At 36.1% G+C, this 21,059-nt stretch overlaps 2 protein-coding genes across 7 annotated transcripts in view; one reads left to right on the top strand and one right to left on the bottom strand.

Moving 5' to 3' along the window:
- Positions 1–13,751, bottom strand: part of LOC106672235 (protein daughterless) — a 53,079-nt gene extending 39,328 nt beyond the window's left edge. For 3 of the 6 annotated variants that reach the window (XM_014403500.2, XM_014403502.2, XM_024229044.1), the window contains exons 1-2: positions 13,548–13,749; positions 538–584 (exon numbers count right to left, since the gene is read on the bottom strand). In XM_014403500.2, coding sequence (XP_014258986.1) covers positions 538–584; positions 13,548–13,629 — 129 coding nt within the window. In that variant the 5' untranslated portion in view covers positions 13,630–13,749. Of the gene's footprint in view, positions 1–537; positions 585–13,547 lie in introns of all 6 variants that reach the window. The other 3 variants (XM_014403501.2, XM_014403503.2, XM_024229045.1) reach the window with 2 other exon arrangements.
- Positions 13,752–18,084: 4,333 nt separating this feature from the next.
- Positions 18,085–19,152, top strand: LOC106672165. Its single transcript, XM_014403362.1, has one exon. The coding sequence runs from the start codon at positions 18,085–18,087 to the stop codon at positions 19,150–19,152; it is 1,068 nt and encodes a 355-aa protein (XP_014258848.1).
- Positions 19,153–21,059: the final 1,907 nt, after the last annotated feature.

Below are 21,059 nucleotides of genomic sequence, written 5' to 3'. Positions count from 1 at the left end.
TTTATTAAAACAAGTTTTATAAGAAGTTGAAGTTTTAATAAAGTCAAAGTTTCTCAACTATTTTACTCTTTATTGAAGAAAAAACCTCGTGGTCGGTCTCACTCCCAGTTCTTCGATTAAGGCCATTTGTATCAATATTTTGGACAAAACTGTGAAACTCGTGGTCATAATAATGATAATTATTAATCGCGTGAGTAAATTTAAATTCAAAAGAATCCCGGCCCAAGAAAGGATCGGGCCAAAGGTTCAAGAAAGGCAAAATGAATTTTTTCACTGCGCATGTTAAACCGGCAGGTGTGGAGTTGTGTCTGGAGAGTAGGAAGTGATTTTTAACATTCTTCGGGCTGGGAACCTGTTTGTGTGGCAACCTCTCTCTGTCTCTCCTTTGGGGAGCACCTGTCACTCTCCTCCACCCTCTATGTCATGTCAATTAACCTTGTTTTATGCCATGAGAGGCTTCTGTGTTATTTACAATAAATACCGGTAGGGATAGCACGATATAGGCTATTTGCGAATAAGAAAAGACGGAAAACTCACCATTCCATTGTCCATTGTGGCATAGGGCGACTGGAAACCGGGCTTTTCTGTAAAGAGAAAACAAAAGAAATCAGTAACACTATCGTTCCTGCATTATTATTATTATAGTAAATTATATATATAAATTATGTAAACAATATGTTTCAGTTAATGCCTCGAGCCAACTAGGCGAAATGAGGACTAAACAAATATGTGACATATGTTTCCTTTATTAACCGATTATCATCTCATAAATGATTTGTAAACACTTAACACAACCGGTTTACTGTTGCTTTACTCTACTATACTTTTTTAAAAAGGAAAAATCGTTAAAACTTGCGACGACTTGCGTGCAAAGCAAAAGGTGGTTTGCCAGGTTTAAAGAAAGAATTTTTCCTGAAGACAAAGAAGGGTTCAGGGAGAAGAAAGGTATAAATGTCAATACAAAATATTCCACTCGAGTTAGCAGCAATCTTAAAGAAGATTAATTGACAGAAATTAAAAAAAAAATCACATTCAGTCCTATGAAGAAAGCATACCATCAAGATCCATTTCTTAAAAGATTACAAGGGGGATAAAAAGCATATTTCGGTACAACAATGCCATATGACCGACCATTAACCACTTCTAAGGGTTGAATTCACCCTGAGGTCATTCATTTGGTGGGATTATAGGGGAATCCTTTGGCAACCTCGTATATCTACTAAATTCCAAATTGGTTTAACTAAATGAAATTTTCTTGGAAAATAAAGGTGCGTAATGAAATAAAATGTTACTTGCTGCATTGCCCAAACACAAAATATGTAATTTGAATAAATAAATTGCTTTTTCAGCCTTTTGGTAGGACGAAAATAAAAAGATAAGAAATGTGGAAAAAGAAGAGAAGAGACTAAAGGAAGTCTTTAAAAATTGGTAAAAACAAATTATAAAATAGACATCATGAAAATCTTCATTAATAATTTTTGCTTTTACCAAAATATTCCCTTTTGGTGGGTTCGGAGGGAAATCCTATGGTAGTGATATTCTTTCTTAGAACGGAATCCATTCCTTCACTAAATAAAATATATTTAAAAGAAAAATTATGATGCTGATAGTAATAAATTATCGCAGCTTCGGCGTGCAACATTGCCCAACATGCCACAAATTTATTTATGCAAATAAAACTTTCCAGTTTATGGAATAATTACAACTAGCAATACAACAGTTTTTTCAGCTTTTGGGAAATAAATCAGTTGAAAAGGGGGTTGAAAAATGGATTCTGTACAACAATGTCAGAGGAACATGCATTAACCACTTCATGAGTTCACCAAACAGTCACCATTTTCCAAAATCGTAAGGGAATCTTTTGGTGGGAGTTTTCAACCGTAGAATGAAACAATTTAACAAACCATCAACTAAATTAGTTTACAAGGAAAATAATGTAAATATCACACAAATCAATTTAGGCAAAAACTACCTCTTAATGTAAAGAAAAAGAGTAGAAATTCAAGACTCCTTTTTGCAGCTTTTGGTATGAAGATAACTTTCATTAAAACTGTGATGAAACGAATTCTTTACAACAACGTCATATAAACATCAATTTGTAAGGGTGGATTTCACCAAAAGGTTTTGCTAGATCGGAGGAGAATCTTTAATGGAGCTTTCAACCGTAGGATGAAACAATCCAACAAACCATGAACTAAATTATATTTTCAAGGAAAATAATGATGCATATTGGAATATTGGTCCTACCGGGACACGTGCGACCACAAATAAATTTAAGCTAAACACTTTCCTCAATAGGAAAATAAAGTAGAAATTCAAGACCGTTTTATGCAGCTTTTGGTTTGAAGGTAACTTTCATAAATAAAAAGTGTGATGAAAAATGGATCCTTTATGAGAATGCCATATAAACATCCATTTGTAAGGGTGGATTTCACTAAAACGTCACCATTTCGAAGTAACAGAGAGGAATCTTTTGGATAGAGTTTTCTTCGTTAGAACAAGACTATTCTAACAAAACTATTCCATTAAACCATAGAGTAAATTAAATAATTATGGAGCATATTGGAATTAGTACCTGTGCACAGAATAATTTAAACAAAAAACTGTCTTTCAATGAAAATAAATTCAAGACGGGTTTGTGCAAAACAGGTATGAAAATAACGGTGTACAATGGTAGTGAAACATGGATTATTTAAAACAATGTCATATGAACGTCTATTAATCACTTGTAAGGGTAGATATTATCAAAAGATCACCATTTTGTATTATAGGAACAAGAAGAACTAAACTATATCAAAAAGCGTTGAACTAAATTTATACTATGTATAAGGAAACCAACGTTACATATGAATACAGTCTTAACCAGGACAAGCAAAATTACCTTAACATAAACTTATTTAAACAAATAAAACTTTCGGCCTAATGGAAGCGATAAAAGCAATGATTCAGGACTGAATTTTGCAGCTTTTGTTAGAAGACAACTGTCATTAAAAGAGTGCATTATCGGAGGAAATTTTTGGCCGAAGATCGAACCCTAGACTAAATAAACCCAATAAGGAAAATTATGGATCACATTGAAATAAATGGTCATACTGGCCCATTGTTGCAGGCAATATCACAAATTTATTAAAACAAATAAAACTTTCAGGTCTAATGAAACAGAAGAAGGAAGAAAGCAGTCAACATGTTTAATTTTTTCTGATGATTACGGACACATGAAAATATTAATTACAACGTATAATTTATAAACTAAACAACTACTGCAAACTACGCATTTTTTTAAACGTACAAGTAAAAATTTATAACGAACAATCTTTGCACATTTCACACTGAATATAAGAGAGATAACGCTGTAAAATAGACAAGCACATAACTCGCGCGCGCGCACATCATTATACGTTTAATTTACAAGGAAATTACTATTTACCGGTTGCAATTAATACATTAACTTTTAGAAAATTAATAATTCGACCGGTAAGGCGACCATACTGTTACTGAACTATTTGCAGTAAATCAATAATGAGATTGTTCCAGCGTTCCCATTCATTAAAGTCGAAAAGTGTTGGGTGGGCTTCCCATATGAATGTCGATAGTAATATTTCCATGTGTCCATAGTAATTTTTCCATATATATATATAACACTGCTAATAGTCGATACGCATTTTCGTTACAGTTTGTGAAGCGAGGAGAGAATATCCTTCTCCCCTCATCGTGACATCCTGATTCCTATTTTCCGCTCGAGCCAACTTAATACTTTGCCGCCCCCGAGCCCTTACCGTTCCATCACCTACTACGGCTACCTCACAGAGTTATTCTGAACCGCCCTTTTTTCGCAATAAATTATAGATTACCAACTTCTTCTGGCAAGATGGAGATCCGCGTAAATTTGGTGGGGCAAAAAGAAGAGATAAAAAGGGTCTGAAGGTATGTAATGCACCATTTCAAACCTGCCACTGTTCTTACATTTTCTATTATTTCTGTCTTTTTTACACATCTTTGTATGTAATCAATTGAACATCTTTAAAACCGGCAGGAATCATGCCAAAAGGTTACCAGAACTACTAATAATCTTGTAATAATACGAAGAATTTCAACCACCTTATCTACTAGTCAATTCTGACAATTTACTACGCTTATAAACATTGGCTAATATATTTCAACTCAAAATTAAATCTATAAACTATATTCTACTCATTCTTAATTCCTGCAAATTCTTTGGCATCACTGGGCAACTTTGTACCCTCTTTGACATCTCGGCCCAAAGGTGTTCCATAGGGTTTAAGTCGGGATTATGTGTTGGCCACTCCAAACATTGAATTGAAGCCCGTTCGAAGTAGTCTCCACCTAGCTGTGTGGGGCCTTGCATTGAATATGCATAAAAACAAAACCGTCGCCAATTAGTAGCATATAAGGAACATCTCTGATAGCACATCTCCGACGTATCGCGCACCTGTTAGGGAGCACACGATGGAGATCAAGTTTGTGCGACCTTCTATAGAAATGCCTGACCAAACCATAACACCACCACCCTCTGTAGTTTCTCCGGAGTGAAAATGATACATCGTTCTCTTGTTCTTCTCCAAACCCTCTCTCAGCCGCAAGAAGGCCTCAAAACCTTGACTCATCCGAAAACAAGATTTTAGTTCAATCGTAATCAAACCAATTGATGGGATTTATTTAAACTTAACAGATTTGTTATGTGCCTTATCAGAAGAGCTGGACCTTTCCTACGTATTCCAGCTTCTGAAAGTCGACGTCTTAGAGTGCGTAAACTAACATTAACATTTCTAACTTGTTGAAGTCGTTGCTTAACCTCAATAGCGGTAGAATATCGAAAACGGAGTACATTCGAAACATTAAAACGAACAATCAATTAAGGTTTTTAGTTGAGATAAAAAAGTCAATGGCACGAGCGGGATTCGAACCCACGATCTTCGGCTAGATACGCAGCTGCTCTACCACTTGAGCTATCGTGACCTGGATCCACTCGGACACTAACTTCCCATCTCAACCCCACCTTTTGAATTTTCCCTCCTTTTTGCCATTTTTCAAATGTCGTGTAATCGGATTGGATTCTCGACGACAAATGAAATGGCCACGGAGAGCTTTAGTGAAGTATACTTCATTTTAAATCATTAAATTCACTAATTTCGTGGTCCGCTTGACCAATTAATATATTACAATTAATTAAGGTTTTTAGTTGAGACAAAAAAGTCAATGGCACGAGCGGGATGAAAAATGGCAAAACGGAGGGAAAATTCAAAAGGTGGGGTTCAGATGGGAAGTTAGTGTCCGAGTGGATCGAGGTCACGCTAGCTCAAGTGGTAGAGCAGCGGCGTATCTAGCCGAAGATCGAGGGTTCGAATCCCGCTCGTGCCATTGACTTTTTTATCTTAACTAAAAACCTTAATTAATTGAAAGATGTTAATTGGTCAAGCGGACCATGAAACTAGTGAATGTTAAATAACATTGATGACTGAGACTATCGAATCTTTTATTGCTGTAACTTGACGTGAAGGCCTTTTACAGGTTTAACCCATCAAAATCAGTATCATCTATCAAACCTAGTACACGGGCTTTGTCATTGAGATCTCGCGCAGGTACAGGTAAAATGGGGTTTCTAGGTTTGTATAGTAAACTAGTGGATGGACACACCAAAGTGGCGAGGTCTTTCTGTACAATTCTCATCGTCTTAAGATTTTATATTGTTCAGGGATAACCTTAATTTCTTTTGTATTGAAAATATAGAGAATAAATACCCACTCAAACTACTTCATTAAATCCTTGGGGACGTTTCATATTGCAGCTACTGTTCTCAGTGGCTTCTGAGATGGTGAGATGACCTGCCCGACTCCATCCAGTCTTGTAACTATCACCTATAAGCCGATGACTCCCAAATGTACATATCCTTCCACCCTTCCGATCCTCACTCGGCCATTCTCAAGATCCAAAAAGACCTAAACTCCATCAACGAATGGGCCCATAAAAATTCCCTAGTCCTCAATCCGCCCAAATCCACCGCCTTAATTATCGGGTCCAGGCAACTCCTCAATTCCCTCCCCAGCATCCCACCTCTCATTGTTGGAAGATTGAAGAAGTCAAGCGAATGTGAACAGCGTGGTTAACATTCCCAGAACAACTGTCGGAAGGGTCTTTCATCGCTACCACTCAACTCGAGGTTACTCAAGAAGGATGTATTTGGTCAGGTCGCCATATTGTCTCAGCTCAGAGAGATATTCGTTTTAATTCCACTAATTTCGTGGTCCGCTTGACCAATTAATATATTACAATTAATTAAGGTTTTTAGTTAAGATAAAAAAGTCGATGGCACGAGCGGGATGAAAAATGGCAAAAAGGAGGGAAAATTCAAAAGGTGGGGTTCAGATGGGAAGTTAGTGTCCGAGTGGATCGAGGTCACGCTAGCTCAAGTGGTAGAGCAGCGGCGTATCTAGCCGAAGATCGTGGGTTCGAATCCCCGAAGTTCAAACATTTTTTTACAAAATCCAATTGTAAACACGAGTTTTTATCTGTGTCTTATGTATGATGTGTGTGGCTTGCAAGCGTGTATGCTATATGTTTATGTGTACCTACATTAAGTCCTGTCTTTTTTAATCAGTCATATGCCTTGATATAAAAGTTTCCAAAGTATTTGGACAAAAATTGAATAATATGGATATTTGCTGATTTGAGTTGTTTTTGGTTATTAACAAAAAATAGTCCTAATACGTAGGCAAGATTACGTTTATCTGTAAGAAAATACAGGTTTTCCTTTATGTTCAATGAGATTGTTTACTTGGTATATAGAGCGTTTTTCTGCAATGACTGAGTTGCATCTGGCGACAAGAAAAATAATGATTTACAAAAAAATTAATAAAATCGATACGTTCGTACGACCTTGCAAACATATATTTCACGATATTTCAGGAACCATCGGTAAAAATAATTGTACATGTTGCTATCTATATACGCAGTGTATAAGGGGGGTTCATCTGTCTGTGTGTTCAATATTATTTTTTTCTTTTTGAACTGGTAGTTCATCTAAAAACTACAAGAAAAAAAAAACAGGTTTATTGAGTAGGGATATTTTATTTATATGTTAATATTAGGAAATTAGCAGTATAGACGCAACTAACTACTTTTTACTTAGATTCAATTATTGTATTGTTCATCAGCATCTGGTGGGCTTGAAACTTCGTACTCAAGAATTTTCAAAAGAAAGTCTAGGAACTTTGTGTTTTGGTTAAACTGATACCTTGATATATTAATATATTCACTCAGAAGTGCTTGCTAGATTTTCTCCGATTTTTACTGAGGAACCTAGAAACCTGACATTAAACCTCGGTAATTAATAAAAGGGAGCAAAGTTATGCGAAACAGGCCCATAAAAGGTCCGACATGTTTCAAAAAATCCCAACAATTAATTAAAAATCCCCATTTTATTTTTCAGAATTTTCGCATTTAATAAAAAGATTTTTTTTAGATGTTGGTGACGTGATCCAGGGAAAACACTACTTATTTTAAATTGTTGATTCATACACGCAAAATCAAGCATAACAAGTGAAAACCTAGATTACTTTGCGCACTCTCTCTCACTCACTCTCTCTCTCGCTCTCTCTCTCTCTCTCTCTCTCTCTCTCTCTCTCTCTCTCTCTCTCTCTCTCTCTCTCTTTCTCTTTCAAAGAAAAAAATTATCTCAGCGAGAGAGAGGCAGAAGATGGCCATGTGTTTTTGGTACAGATAATGCTTTAAAAATAACGTTAATAGCCTGACTCAATATCAAGTTCTACACTATTTCCTCTTAAAATGAGAAAAACGGCTTCAATAAAAGAATATTAATGGGAGCGCTCAATCCGTATGAATAAATAATGATTCCAACATAGCTGTGGAGTTAATAGACGTCGGTTTAGCCTAACCTGAACTAAAAACAACAGAATAAAGTAAAAAATGGATTATTTTTTCTTCCATTCATTTTTTTCGGTTGCAATGGTAACGTTAAAGTAATAGGATATATGAGAGAGTTACAGTTCGAAACATGTGGTCCTATTTAACGATGGATTGTACAAAAACAACCCTGCGATGACACATTTTAAACATATACAACGATAATAACCACAATAAACCTGAACTTAAAATTCCAAACAAGTCTTTTAGAGGAAAAAAATCACTGATAAAGTACAAATATTGATAAAATGCACCTGAAAAAGTATAGACCTGACCTTGATTATTGATTCATTTTATGCAATGAAAGATTATTTAGTATTGATCTTTTTATTCTTATTCAAACTGTACTAGGAAAACAAATATGTCCAGAATAATGAGAGGAAAAAAGATCAACGGATTGTTTCCTTAATTGCAAACCATAAGGAAAAAGAAAGATATTTAATGACAATAATTAAAAAAATAACCGAACAACAGAAAAATAATAATTTCCCTGTTATAAAAATTAAATCATATTATCAGCCAATCACATTTATCAATTAAATAAATACCTTAACTAGAATCTTAAGTGATTAGCTGATAATATGATTGAATAGTTAAAAAAATATTAATAATATGTTTATGATAAGTTTAGGATAAATTCATAACATTTTTGTAGGTTTTATAGTATAAATGATTCGTGGGAAACAATTTGCCAAGTGTACGACATGAAATGGGAACTCTGGCTATGATCGTTATAAATTGAAACATAGAGGGTGAGAGCCACTTCGAATAGCTCGTAAATTAATTAAATTTAACTTTTCTGCAGTTTTATGAGTCAAACTATGATCAGCTCCGTGATTTTAAGAAGTTGAAAAACACAGGGTTTCCGTGTCGGAATTCTTTGTCAACAGAACAGACTCGGTCGGTTGAAGGCATTTGATTAAATGAGATAAATTTAGAACTTTTTTCCAGGTTTTATGAGTAAATCATTCGTGGTAAAAATTATTCCAAACGTACAATACGAACTGGGAACACAGGCTATGATCAACTCCATGATTGTTATAAATTTAAACAAACTGGGTGAAAAACCACTTGAAAGAACGTTGAAATTAGTTAAATAAGATAATTTTTATACTTAAATTATTATTCATAAAAAATTCTGCTGACATACATAGAGCGCTGAGGTGTCAATCTAATCAACTCCATGATTATAGGAAATTGGAAACACAGATTTACATCGGATTTTTCGTCGAGAGCAAATGATAATAGATGTGTATGCCTTTAATTATATAAGGTAACTTAAGAAGAATTTAGCAGGTTTTATGTATCGTTTATACATGCGGCAAGTTTTATGTATAAATTATTCGATGTAAACAAAATTCCACGCGTACTTAACTCACGCCATGATCAACTTCGTGATTTTTAAAAAATTAAACAAACAGGGTCAGGGGTCTTGGAAGAATGCAGAAATCAATTAAATAAGATAGATTGAGGCTCCGATTTATTGTGGTTTTTTTTATTTTTTTATTGTGTGTTGGATTGCTTCTGATTAGCTTCAATAGAGCCACCGTAGGACAAATGTGGTATTTACTTAATTAAGATCAAATTTAACTGGTTTTTGACCGTTTTCATGAAATATTCGTGATAAACAATAATTAAAGCGTACAGTGAGAACTGGGTCAGCTATGATCAGCTCCAAATTTTAATAATACATAAACAGTGTTGCGTTTGAATGTTTGAATAAAAGAACAATGGAATAGTAGGAATTAATTGGTATTTTAAATTTAACACATTTGTGATCGTTTTGGGTCAAAATTTTAGTAGTGAAACACGACAAATTTTGCTGGGTTTTTTACGGTTTTGTACAAAATTATCCGTGACAAAGATTATTTAAGGCGTCCAGAGAGATGTTTATATGACATTTTTTCAATACGAAGTTCCCAGTATTATTTAAACTATTGGGAGGACTATTTAATGAAAGCAAGTCTGTTGAATATTTTCCCACGTATGTAACAAATTCATGTGTTTGGTACATTTCTGTAAAATACAATAACGAAAACAAACAAAAACAAGGAAAATCAAAATCATACTCGTTAGCTCTAGATGCTTAAGATTAACACTAATTTCTACGTTTGTAGTTCGAAAATTATTTTGAAATCCGTAAAGACCAGTTTTATATCCATTGGTGCAATCGTCACAAAACACTTGAAAACATCGGAGTTAAACACGGGGCTCAAAGAAGAAAGCTGAATAGGGCTTCGGTTAAATATAAGCCTGGTAATAACATGCAATTGTACAACATATGTTAGCTCGCATGAAATATATTTTAAACAATTTTCAATCACGATAATCCATTGGTAAAATGTTTACACACTGAGAAAATGAAACTAATTAACATATATACATTTTTCTTTTAAGTGAATAATTAATTATATATAATATGGCATGTTTTTGTTTTAATTATTCGTGCATAATATTGCAGACGTACTGTAGCCGCTGAAAAGTGTGAACAGCTTTGATTTTAACAAATTTGAATAGTTTTACTACGAACTGTGAAATGATTTTAAGAAATATAATCAAACCGGTCTGCTTCTCAATTCTTACAGACAAGAATTAGGATGTTTTAAAAAGATAATCAAATTAGATGAATTTGGCACATTTCTGATGACATAAATTATTTGTGATAAACAATGCAGAAAACTGGGGTTTCAAGTGATACTAAATTGTTTTTTCTTTATGACCCCTTGAACGAAAGTAGTCAGAAATTAGATACATTTGGCACATTTTTACTGTGTTTTACCCCCCTGAGCGCCGAGGAGTCAACCCACTACCACCTTCATGATTACACAAATTGAAACAGATTTACTTCGAAATTTCTTCTCTAAGTGCGCAAAAGATATTATAATAAAACAAGACAAATTTAGAACATTTTTGCACGTTGCAAGTCATCGCAATGAACAATATTCCAAGAGTATTACAAGAACTGGGAACTCACGCTATGATAAACTCCATAGTTTTTATAAATTTAAACGAACAGAGTTGCTTCTGAATTTTTGGTAAACAGAGCCACTTAAAATAAAGCACCAATTAGTAAAATAAGATTTCAGTTTTCTGGTGTTTTATATTTCAACCTATGATCAGCTCAACGATTACAAAAAATTAAAAATGCAGGTGTACTTCAAAATTACTGTGTAAGAGAGCAAATTTGATCAAGTAATTTAGTTAAATAAGGGAAATTTAGAACTTTCTTCAGGTTTTATAAGTGAATTATTTGTGGTAAACAATAATCCAAGGGTTCTACAGGAATTGTGTACTCAGGCGATGATGATCAACTCCAGGATTTTTTAAATTTGAACAAACAGCGTTGAATTTTTGGGAAGCCAATTCGAAGCACTCAGAAATTAGATAAATTGAACTTTTCTGCAGTATTTTTGATAAACAATATTACTGATGCACATTGAACGCTGAGGAGTCAATCGGCTATTAAGAAATTCAAAACACAGGTTTACTTCGGAATTATTCTACAAGAGAGCAAACTTGGACGGTTTAAGGTATTTAATAAAATGAGATAAATTTAGAACGTTTTTGTTGGTTTTGTGCCTAAATTATTCATGGTAAACAATATTCCTAGCGTACTGCAAAGAACTGGGAGCTCAGGCTATGATCAACTGCAGGATTTTTATAAATTTAAACGAAAAGGATTATTTCTTAACTTTCGTCAATACAGCCACTTGGTAGAACTCAGAAATTAATAAAACAAGATAAATTTAGGTTTTCTGAGGTTTCATACTTAAATTGATCTTTATAAACAATATTACTAGTGCACATTGAGCGTTGAGGAGTCAATCTATTATCAACTACATGATTTTATAAATTTAAACAAACAGGGTTGGATTTTGTCAAGCCACTTCGAAGAACACAGAAATTAGATAAATTGAACTTTTCTGCCGTTTTATACTTAAATAATTCTAGATTATCAATATTAGTGATGCACAGTGAGCACTGATGAGTCAATTTATGATCAGCTACGCATTATGAGAAATTGAAAACACAGGTTTGCTTCAGAACTATTCTCCAAGAGAGCAAACATGGACGGTTTAAGGTAATTAAATTAGATAAATATAGAACATTTTTGTTGGTTTTGGGCCTAAATTATTCGTAGTAAACAATATTCCTAGCGTACTACAAGAACTGAGAGGTCAGGCTATGATCAACTCTAGAATTTTTATAAATTTAAAGCAACAGGGTTGAATTTTTGTCAAGCCACATCGAAGAACTCAGAAATTAGACAAATTGCACTTTCCTGCGGTTTTATACTTAAATAAGTCTTGATGAAGAATATTAGTGATGCACATTGGGCTACATTATTTTAAGAAACTGAAAAGCCAGGTCTTTCAGAATTCTTCCCCAAGAGAGCAAACTTGGACGGTTTAGGTATTTATTATTTATTATTGGTGCATAATGAGCATTGCGAAGTCAATCTATGATCAGCTAGATAATTTTAAGAAACTGAAAACAGACGTTTGCTTCGGAATTATTCTTCAAAAGTGCAAACTTGGACGGTTTAAGGTATTTAATTAAATGAGATAAATTTAGAAAATTTTTGTTGGTTTAGTGCCTAAATTATTCGCGGTTAACAATATTCCAAGCATACTACAAGAACTGGGAACTCAGGCTATGATCAAATCCAAAATTTATACCGATGCACAGTGAGCGTTAACAAGTCAGTCTATGATCAAGTACATGATTTTTATCAATTTAAGTAAACAGGGTTGAATTTTTGTCAAACCACTTGGATGAACGGAGAAATTAGTTTAGCTTTGGCTTATTTTAGCATACACAACAGCAATTACTGACGCACTATACATCACTCAGAATGGACGTAAAAAAATATGAAAAACTTTTTACAACTTACGCTATTCATTAATAAATCTATCTATACAAAAGGGAACTCATTTTTATCGCTAAAAACCGGTAAAATTGTCGGCTCGAGTTAGATATTAGATACTTCAGATTAGATTGTTAAAGTGTCAAGTGTACTTAAGCAACGAAGAAAAGTTCCAAATTTAAAAATTGAAATCGTACAACGGAGCAGGTGTCGTGAGCATTTTGAACGAGGGGTTGGAAAGATGGGAGGCACAGTTCGTTGAGAAAAGCCAGGATAAAAACAAAATAATAACAACAACAAAAGAAGCCCCATGGCGACATTTTCAGGGAGGAGATGATTTTTTATTAACTGAATTTCAGCTTTAGATGTAAATTCGGTTCGGACGTCGGTCGAGGGAAGCCAAACATTGAAAAATGTGGAAATCAACACCAGGAACGAGATCTCAGGGGGATAAACATGGAGTTTGTAACCTCGGAGTTTTTCGTCGGAGCGGATTCGACGAACAAGGGCATCAATTCGTAATTGGGGAAATTGAACGACGAAGCGATGCGTTCGCCGGGAAAAGGGGCCGGGCGTGGGTTAGGCGTTGAAAACGGTCGTTTTTAAATGTCAAAGGGAGAAAGACAAGAGGGATCGGGGAAAACGGATGTTCGCCAGGGCCAGAGGCTGCCCCTGGGCTCACCGAGGTGGCTTTTGTTTACAACGGTTGAAAATGTTGTCTTTCGACTCGAATACTCACCGGGTTGTTTGTTGGCTATTTTGTTGAAGCAATTCTGAAACACTTCGTAAAGATGCATAGGCTCGTCGTCACTTGTCGCCATTTTGGCTTCGACACAACCACAACCACCTCGACTCGGCTCGACTTCTCCGTTCTCTCGGCCAAGCTTCGCTTCGCGATCACGAAAACGGCATAGCACAGCCCCGACCCCTGCCCTACGCTCTAGAAACCTCCTGGATGCCAGTTCTCACGGGCCGCCGCTAGTGAGAATATTTAAGGCAGATTACTATTTTAAATTATTACGGCCTAATTACGGCTTTCGAACTCTTTCCTACTTCCAGTTTTAAAGTTTTCTGTTCAATTTTTAAGTTATTGGCGAAGATGAACACTGTGGAACGATTCCGTGAGGACTGGATATCACTCTCCCCTCTTGGCTGTCATTACAGCGGGAAAAGCCAAGATATGAAAATCCCCAACAAACAATTAAAATGAAACACTTGGGTGCTGCATATGTAATTTATCATAAGGATAAAAAAATATATATGTGGAAAAGTTCACATTACATAAATTATGTTCAAATAAACAGGCCAAAAACTAGCAATTTAGACAGCGATGATTTGTGCAGAAGTATTTGCATGCGTAAAAAAAAATAAGAACATCTAAAATTTACCATAATGACAGACAATCACGTACGTGCTATTTGTCTTAGGATGCTGGGGTGATCCAGTTATGTTGGATGAAAGCACACGTTGGACTTCTGGAAAACGAAGAGGCTGACTATCTAGCTAAGGAAGCGGCTACTGATTTGACTCTTACAGTAAAATTCAATTATTCCAAAAAATTACGTGAAAGAAATTGGGTATTTCAAAGCAATGGGTTTTAGTGACATAAAAGATGGCAGGCTTCAGAAAAAGGACAACAAAGTAAAAAATTCATTATGGAATTCTGGAAAACGAAGAGGCTAATGTCCAGCAAAGGAAGCACCTACTTATTTGTCTCTAACAGTAAGCTACAATAGAGTTCAAAAAACTCATGTGAAAGAAATTGGGTATTTCAAAGCAATGGATTTTAGTGGCATAAAAGATGGCACGTTTCAGAAAAAGACCAACAAAGTAAAAAATTCATTATGGAATTCTGGAAAACGAAGAGGCTAACTGTCCAACAAAGGAAGCACCTACTTATTTGTCTCTAACAGTAAGCTACAATAGAGTTCAGAAAACTCATGTGAAAGAAATTGGGTATTTCAAAGCAATGGATTTTAGTGGCATAAAACATGGCAGGCTTTAGAAAAAGGTCAACAAACTGAAAAATTCTTTCCTGCCATTCCACCCAGAACTGTGATAAAAGATGTTTTACCATTTACACTCAGTCTCACTACAATTTTGTCAGGACATGGCCCATATATGAAGTATTTCCACAGATTCAAAATGAAAGAAATTGACAAATGCATAAATGGGCCGGCTGTCCAGGACATTGACCACATATTGTACGACTGTCCCGTATTAGATTCTATGATCAGAACAAACATTCTCCAAGGGAAGAAATGGGCAATGCCAGAAAAAGAACTTGGAAAGGAAAATTTCCCAATATTTAGAGAATTTGTAAATAAAACAGATATTAAACTCATGACGGACAAAATTGCAATTTAACAAATATTTATTTGTTGAATTTAAATTGTGGTTTTAACTATTAGTTATAATGTTTACATATACATTTTTCACTCTTTGTTATCTTGTTAAAACCAAAAGATCAGTTAAATAGTGTTTTTTAATTTGTAAAATTCTAATTCTAAACAACTTATAAAATTACTATTCATAAATTGTGAGATGCAGTCTGGTGTGATGTAAGTTTCAGAAAAACATTTTATTTATCGTGCCAACATTCCGATCTTTATTAAGATCATCTTCAGGGCCTGGGATTTACAAACATTGTTTAAATTTAACAAATGCATTCGTGTTGAGAGTGCCAGTGAGCAACATGACATACAAGAATGGCGCAATTACACAGAAAACAAACACTTTGAGGGAGTAGAAATACTTTGATTGAATATAAAAACTATATTTTACATTGTATAAATTCACTTTTTTCCACATCCTACATGTATTTGTTAAATTTAAACAATGTTTGTAAATCCCAGGTCCTGAAGATGATCTAAATAAAGATCAAAACGTTGGCATGATAAAGAAAATGTTTTTCTGAAACCTACATCACACCAGACCACATCTCACGATTTCTGAATAATCATCGACTAACGGTCACTAATCACCACACATTTATAAACTTACATTTTGCCATAAATTCACTTATACATAATTAAGTCAAATTACTGGAAACAATTGTGTTCAATTACATGAATTAATTTTAAAAAAACATGTAGAATAAAAAAATAAAATAAAAAAATTCTACTTTACTTTGTATGACCATTTTGGACAAACAATAGTCACTGTTTTGGTCTTTCAGGAAGGTAGTGAGTGAGTTTAAAATTAAGAAATGCTGCTGATATCTATATACTACGAACTGTATATTTATCACTATTTCAAGGAATTGTAAATTATGGCATAAGATTTTGGGGAGGTGAAACCTATGCAGAAAAAATACTAAAAATGCAAATAAGGCTTCAGAATAATCTTTAAGAAAAAAATCAAAGGATAGTAGTAAACTTTTAGCCAAGGAGCTGAAAGTGTTGATCATACCTGCTCTGTACATTTACTCCAGTTTAAAGTATATTGAGGAAAGCCATATTATTGAGACTTGCTTTGAAACAACCAAGATAAATACTAGATATTATAATAATTTAGTAATCCCTTTCTGTACAACAAAGAAAAAAAAAACAGCAATTGTGACATACAATACACTTCCCAATAAGATAAAATTGTTACCAACTAATGAATTCTTAATCATTATAAGAAAGTTATTATTAGAAAACCCACAAATATGTGTGTATAAATATCACAAAGATGAATTCAAGGAGGATGTAGAAAACATAAAGTAATGAATCGTATATTTATTTTGTGACATTTGTACAATGAACTTGTGAACACTATAAAACAATTTTATTCTATTCTATTCAAAGTAATGCACAGCATATTATCTGTTGATACTAGAGACACTTGTACAGTCACTTTGACCATAATTATTTTCTGTCAAAGAGAAAAATGCAATAGCAACACAGATAAACCTACATCCATTGTAATCATTGAAGGAATTGAGAATTTATTAGGTATGTGGTCCTTGAATTAATTACAACACTGTACTATACATATGCCAAGCTTTCGGCCTTCCTCAGGGCACTGCAATGACATAAAAATGAAAATTATACAATCTTACAACTATGATTTGATTTTATAATACAAAGATAATATTTACATTAAGCGTTATATAATCAGATTATAGAAGAAATTGTAAAATTTTCATTTTTATGTTGTTGTAGTGTCCTGAGGAAGACCAAATATAGAGCCAAAAGCTTGGCAAATGTATAATACAGTAATAATGACCCTTGACTATTCATTACATCACCTCCCAGAGTAAGGATCTTTATAATGTGTGATATTTAGTGATCTAAATCTAAATAATTAATGATTATTTAGAGATCGTGTGGGCACACTCTACACAACACTCACCAATGACATATCTACACCGAAAACAAACACTTTGAGCCCTGAAGATGATCTTGGTAATGCTGAAAATAGACCACATTTAAGCTGGCCAGAAAAATTAAACACCATCCACAAGGCATGAGGTTCTCAAAGAAGTGACCACCAACCCATCGACAGGTGCCCCCGAAATTTCAGGTATTCTGTATCAGGATTATATTTCAGTTATGCCCCAAACAATATGAAGCACTATTAAAATACAAGGCATGCATGTAGGGGTTCAAAGACCAACCCCACTTCCAAGTAGTGAACCTTGGGAAACGTTTGTTACCGTCCTGACAAGGGGATTCATATTGATCCCCATGGCATGGTACGGTCGAAAAGGCTAAAGAAGCTCTGGTGTCCTATCCCTAAGTGAGGTACTTGCTTTCCCAACCACTCCTCACTAAACAAAATCCTACCACCAACCCCTCTCCCACCATCCTATCACCCCCCTAACAATAGTCTTGGGCTTGACAGAAAACAGCATCCGCCGCAATCAAAGGTGTCATGCGTTCCGTGCCGAGTGATTCACTGGCAGCCGGATTAATGTGGCTGTCTTGAACAGAGCCTCTCTGACACTGGGCGACATCAGAGAGTAATTAGCCTTACTCCATCATGCAGGGCTCTGATGGAGCAGACCTTATAGTTCCCTAGCTACTCGTGGGAATCAAATGAGTACAGTAAACAAAAAACTAAACCTAGAGCAGGATCTCACTGCTCCAAATACATCAACCCCCAGATGGACACTCAGTCCTTGGAAACAAAGGAGAGACCACCTTTCCCTCCTAAAGACAAACACCAGCCGCTACGTGGGTAATTCAACACCACATAAACGAAGGGTTCAACACCTTCAAGTAGCGACACTAGAAAATATAGACCCCCCTCTTGGGAAACCAAAAGGAAAGAAAAAAGTTTTCGCCGAAATGCCAAAGCTAGGAGAACCAGGCAGGAAAGGTCTTAGCGGTGCTATGACCAAATGGTACCTGAGAGGAATAAAATCGGGGAAAACACCCGAAGAAGCAAGGAGATTGGCCGACGAAAGGAAGGCTAAAATCCAAAAAGAGAAACTAGAGGTACAATCATCCAGCAAGAGGGCAAGAGAGCAATCTCTTACCCCCAAGGAACTAAGAAAAGACAAGAAAGCAAAGCCATCCCAGGCGCAGTTTAGAGCCAGGGAGGCTGCTCCAAGCGTAAGCTACGCCGGAGCAGCAAAGATCATAAGAGTGGCTTTGCTACCGGAGGAATACCCTCTGGTAACCCTAAGAACAGAAGAGCTGACCCATCTGGAGGAAACCCTCATTGAAGAAATCTTAAAAGGATGGGAAGCCAAAATACAGTTTGAAGGCATACACTTCAGGCCGGGTATGATGATCATAGACTGTATTCAAGATGGCAAAACTGTACAATGGCTGCAGGAAATAGCCCCTAAACTGGTGCTAAGTGAACAAAAGAAACTGACAGTGAGGGTAGGGGAGGATGTTACCAAACCTCACTCGATAGTGGTGTTCCTCCCTAGGACAAAAAAAACAGGAGAAGAACAAAGAACCCTAGCACTGGTCAAAGCGCAGAACGATGGGATCTGCGCTGAGGAGTGGAAAGTTCACTCAATGAAAGTGGAGGGGCCTGGGATTGTCATGATCCTGGGCATCAGCGATATCTCGGCAGAAACGATAATTTCAAGAGGACATACCCTCAATTTTTGTTTTGGGAGGATCCCTGTGAGGGGCCTGAAAAATGGAGGGGGAGGAGGCTACAAAATGAGAGAAATCTCACATCTCCACCCCAATCACCCCCCATCCATTAAAACGGAGCAGGCCCCTACAGCGACGCCTCCACCCACGGAGATTACCTCCGAAAATACTGCTGAGATGGAGGTTGACCAGGTCATCCTGGAGACCCAGACCCCTCCTCCTCTACAGATGGAGCCAAGAGTGCTCACTGAGGAGGAGCTATTGGGAGAGGAGACACCTCCTCCTCCCCCAAAAGAATAACCCTACATGGAGGAAATGAGAATGGCCCAGGTGAACATCCACCACGCTAAGGCTGCCTCGGCAGTAATAGCTAGGATGTTCACTGCGCAACATCTATGGACAATTCTCATCCAGGAACCCTGGCAGTGGAAAGGACAAATTAGAGGTTTGTCCTGCAAAGACGGTAAGACTGTATGGGATTACAGACAGGAAAATCCCTGTGCATGTATACTGATTAGGAAAAACACTAATTATTTCTGTCTTTCAGAATTCATGACTGGAGACTTAGTTCCCATCAAGGTAGAGATACCAATCGATGGGAAGAGACAAGAAGCAGTAGTAGCATCGGCATACTTCCCAGGAGAACAGGACCACCCTCCCCCTGATGAGCTACGAAGGCTAGCCAGCTACTGCAGCAAGAAGAATCGCCCCTTGCTGGTGGGATGTGATGCCAATGCACATCATCAAATTTGGGGAAGTACCAACAACAACAAAAGAGGTGAGGCACTCATAGAATTTTTGGTGAAGGAAAAATTAGATATACTTAATATAGGATCAAGCCCTACATAAAGTGATAAAAAATTGGAGGGTTTCAAGTGAAGAGTCGATGTCGGACCACAGAATAATAAGGTTCGACATCGAATCAGATAGGACAGACCCTACACCGTTCAGAAACCCCCGAAACACAAATTGGGCAAGGTTCACTGAGATGGTAACACATAGTTTAAACCATGCAACAGTGAAGAGAGTGCTGAAGACCTGCAATGAATTGGAACTTTCAGTTAGCGAACTTACAGGGAATATAATTGATGCATATGAATCAAGCTGCCCTGTTAAGGTACCAAAAAGTAGACAAGAACCACCTTGGTGGAATGCAGAACTGGGCAAATTAAGGAAAGAAATCAGGAAAGCGTTTAACAAGGCTAGACAAAAAAGTAACTGGGAAGAATTTATTTTACGTTACTTACTTCATATAACCATGCCATCCGCAGGGCGAAAAGAGAGAACTTTCACAAATTCTGAGGAGAAATCTCCACAGTATCCACAGCAGCTAGACTGCACAAGGCACTAGACATAAACACTGCCTTAAGAAGTGCAGAAGGCAAGTACACAGAAGACAAAAAGTAATGCTCCTTCTAAGTACACATTTTCCAGGTAGTAACTACGACATCTCCCCAGAAAATGTGAGAGCAGATAATCCCCATAAAGAAAATTGGAAGAAAGCAGCTGAAATAATCACAGAGAAGAAAATCCTCTGAGTGATTAACACTTTCAGCCCGTACAAAGCACCAAGAACGGATGGGATTTTTCCCATCCTGCTACAAAAAGGAATGGATATAATTACTCCAACATTGCTGCGATTATATAGAAGTAGTTGAGCACTAAGTTACATACCACAGACATGGCGTGGGGCAAGGGTGGTTTTTATACCAAAAGTGGAGGAAAGAGACCCTACATCACCTAAATCCTACAGACCAATCATCCTTTCTATTAAAGATCCTTGAAAAGCTGTTAGACAGCTATATAAGAACGACAGCACTGGTATAAAGTATAACAAATAACCAAAAAGAAAGAACTCACAAAAATACAGACTTGTATGCATCTGCATAACGGGAACAATGAGAACATGTCCTACAATTAGCATGGAAAAAATACTAGGACTAATCCCTTTACATCATTTGGTAGAAAGGACAGCACAGAAAACCATCATCAACTTTATCAAAGAGAAACCTCCAACAGGAATAAAACTGAAATGAAGAGATAGCAACAAACTATGGAAAGACCATCCGTCACTCATGGCTCCAAGAGACGACACGGTTTGAATTTAACCAAAAATTCTGAATATATCTGGGTACCAAAAAAGAATGGGAAAGAAAGGGAAATAACTCCTTTAAAAATGGCACCATCCTCTGGTACACATATGGATC

Source organism: Cimex lectularius, unplaced genomic scaffold (assembly GCF_000648675.2).
Source record: "Cimex lectularius strain Harlan isolate CLEC.00 unplaced genomic scaffold, Clec_2.1 scaffold17, whole genome shotgun sequence".
Classification (NCBI taxonomy): domain Eukaryota; kingdom Metazoa; phylum Arthropoda; class Insecta; order Hemiptera; family Cimicidae; genus Cimex; species Cimex lectularius.
Note: the sequence above shows the minus strand (reverse complement) of the source record. Positions and strands in the feature narration are given on the sequence as shown.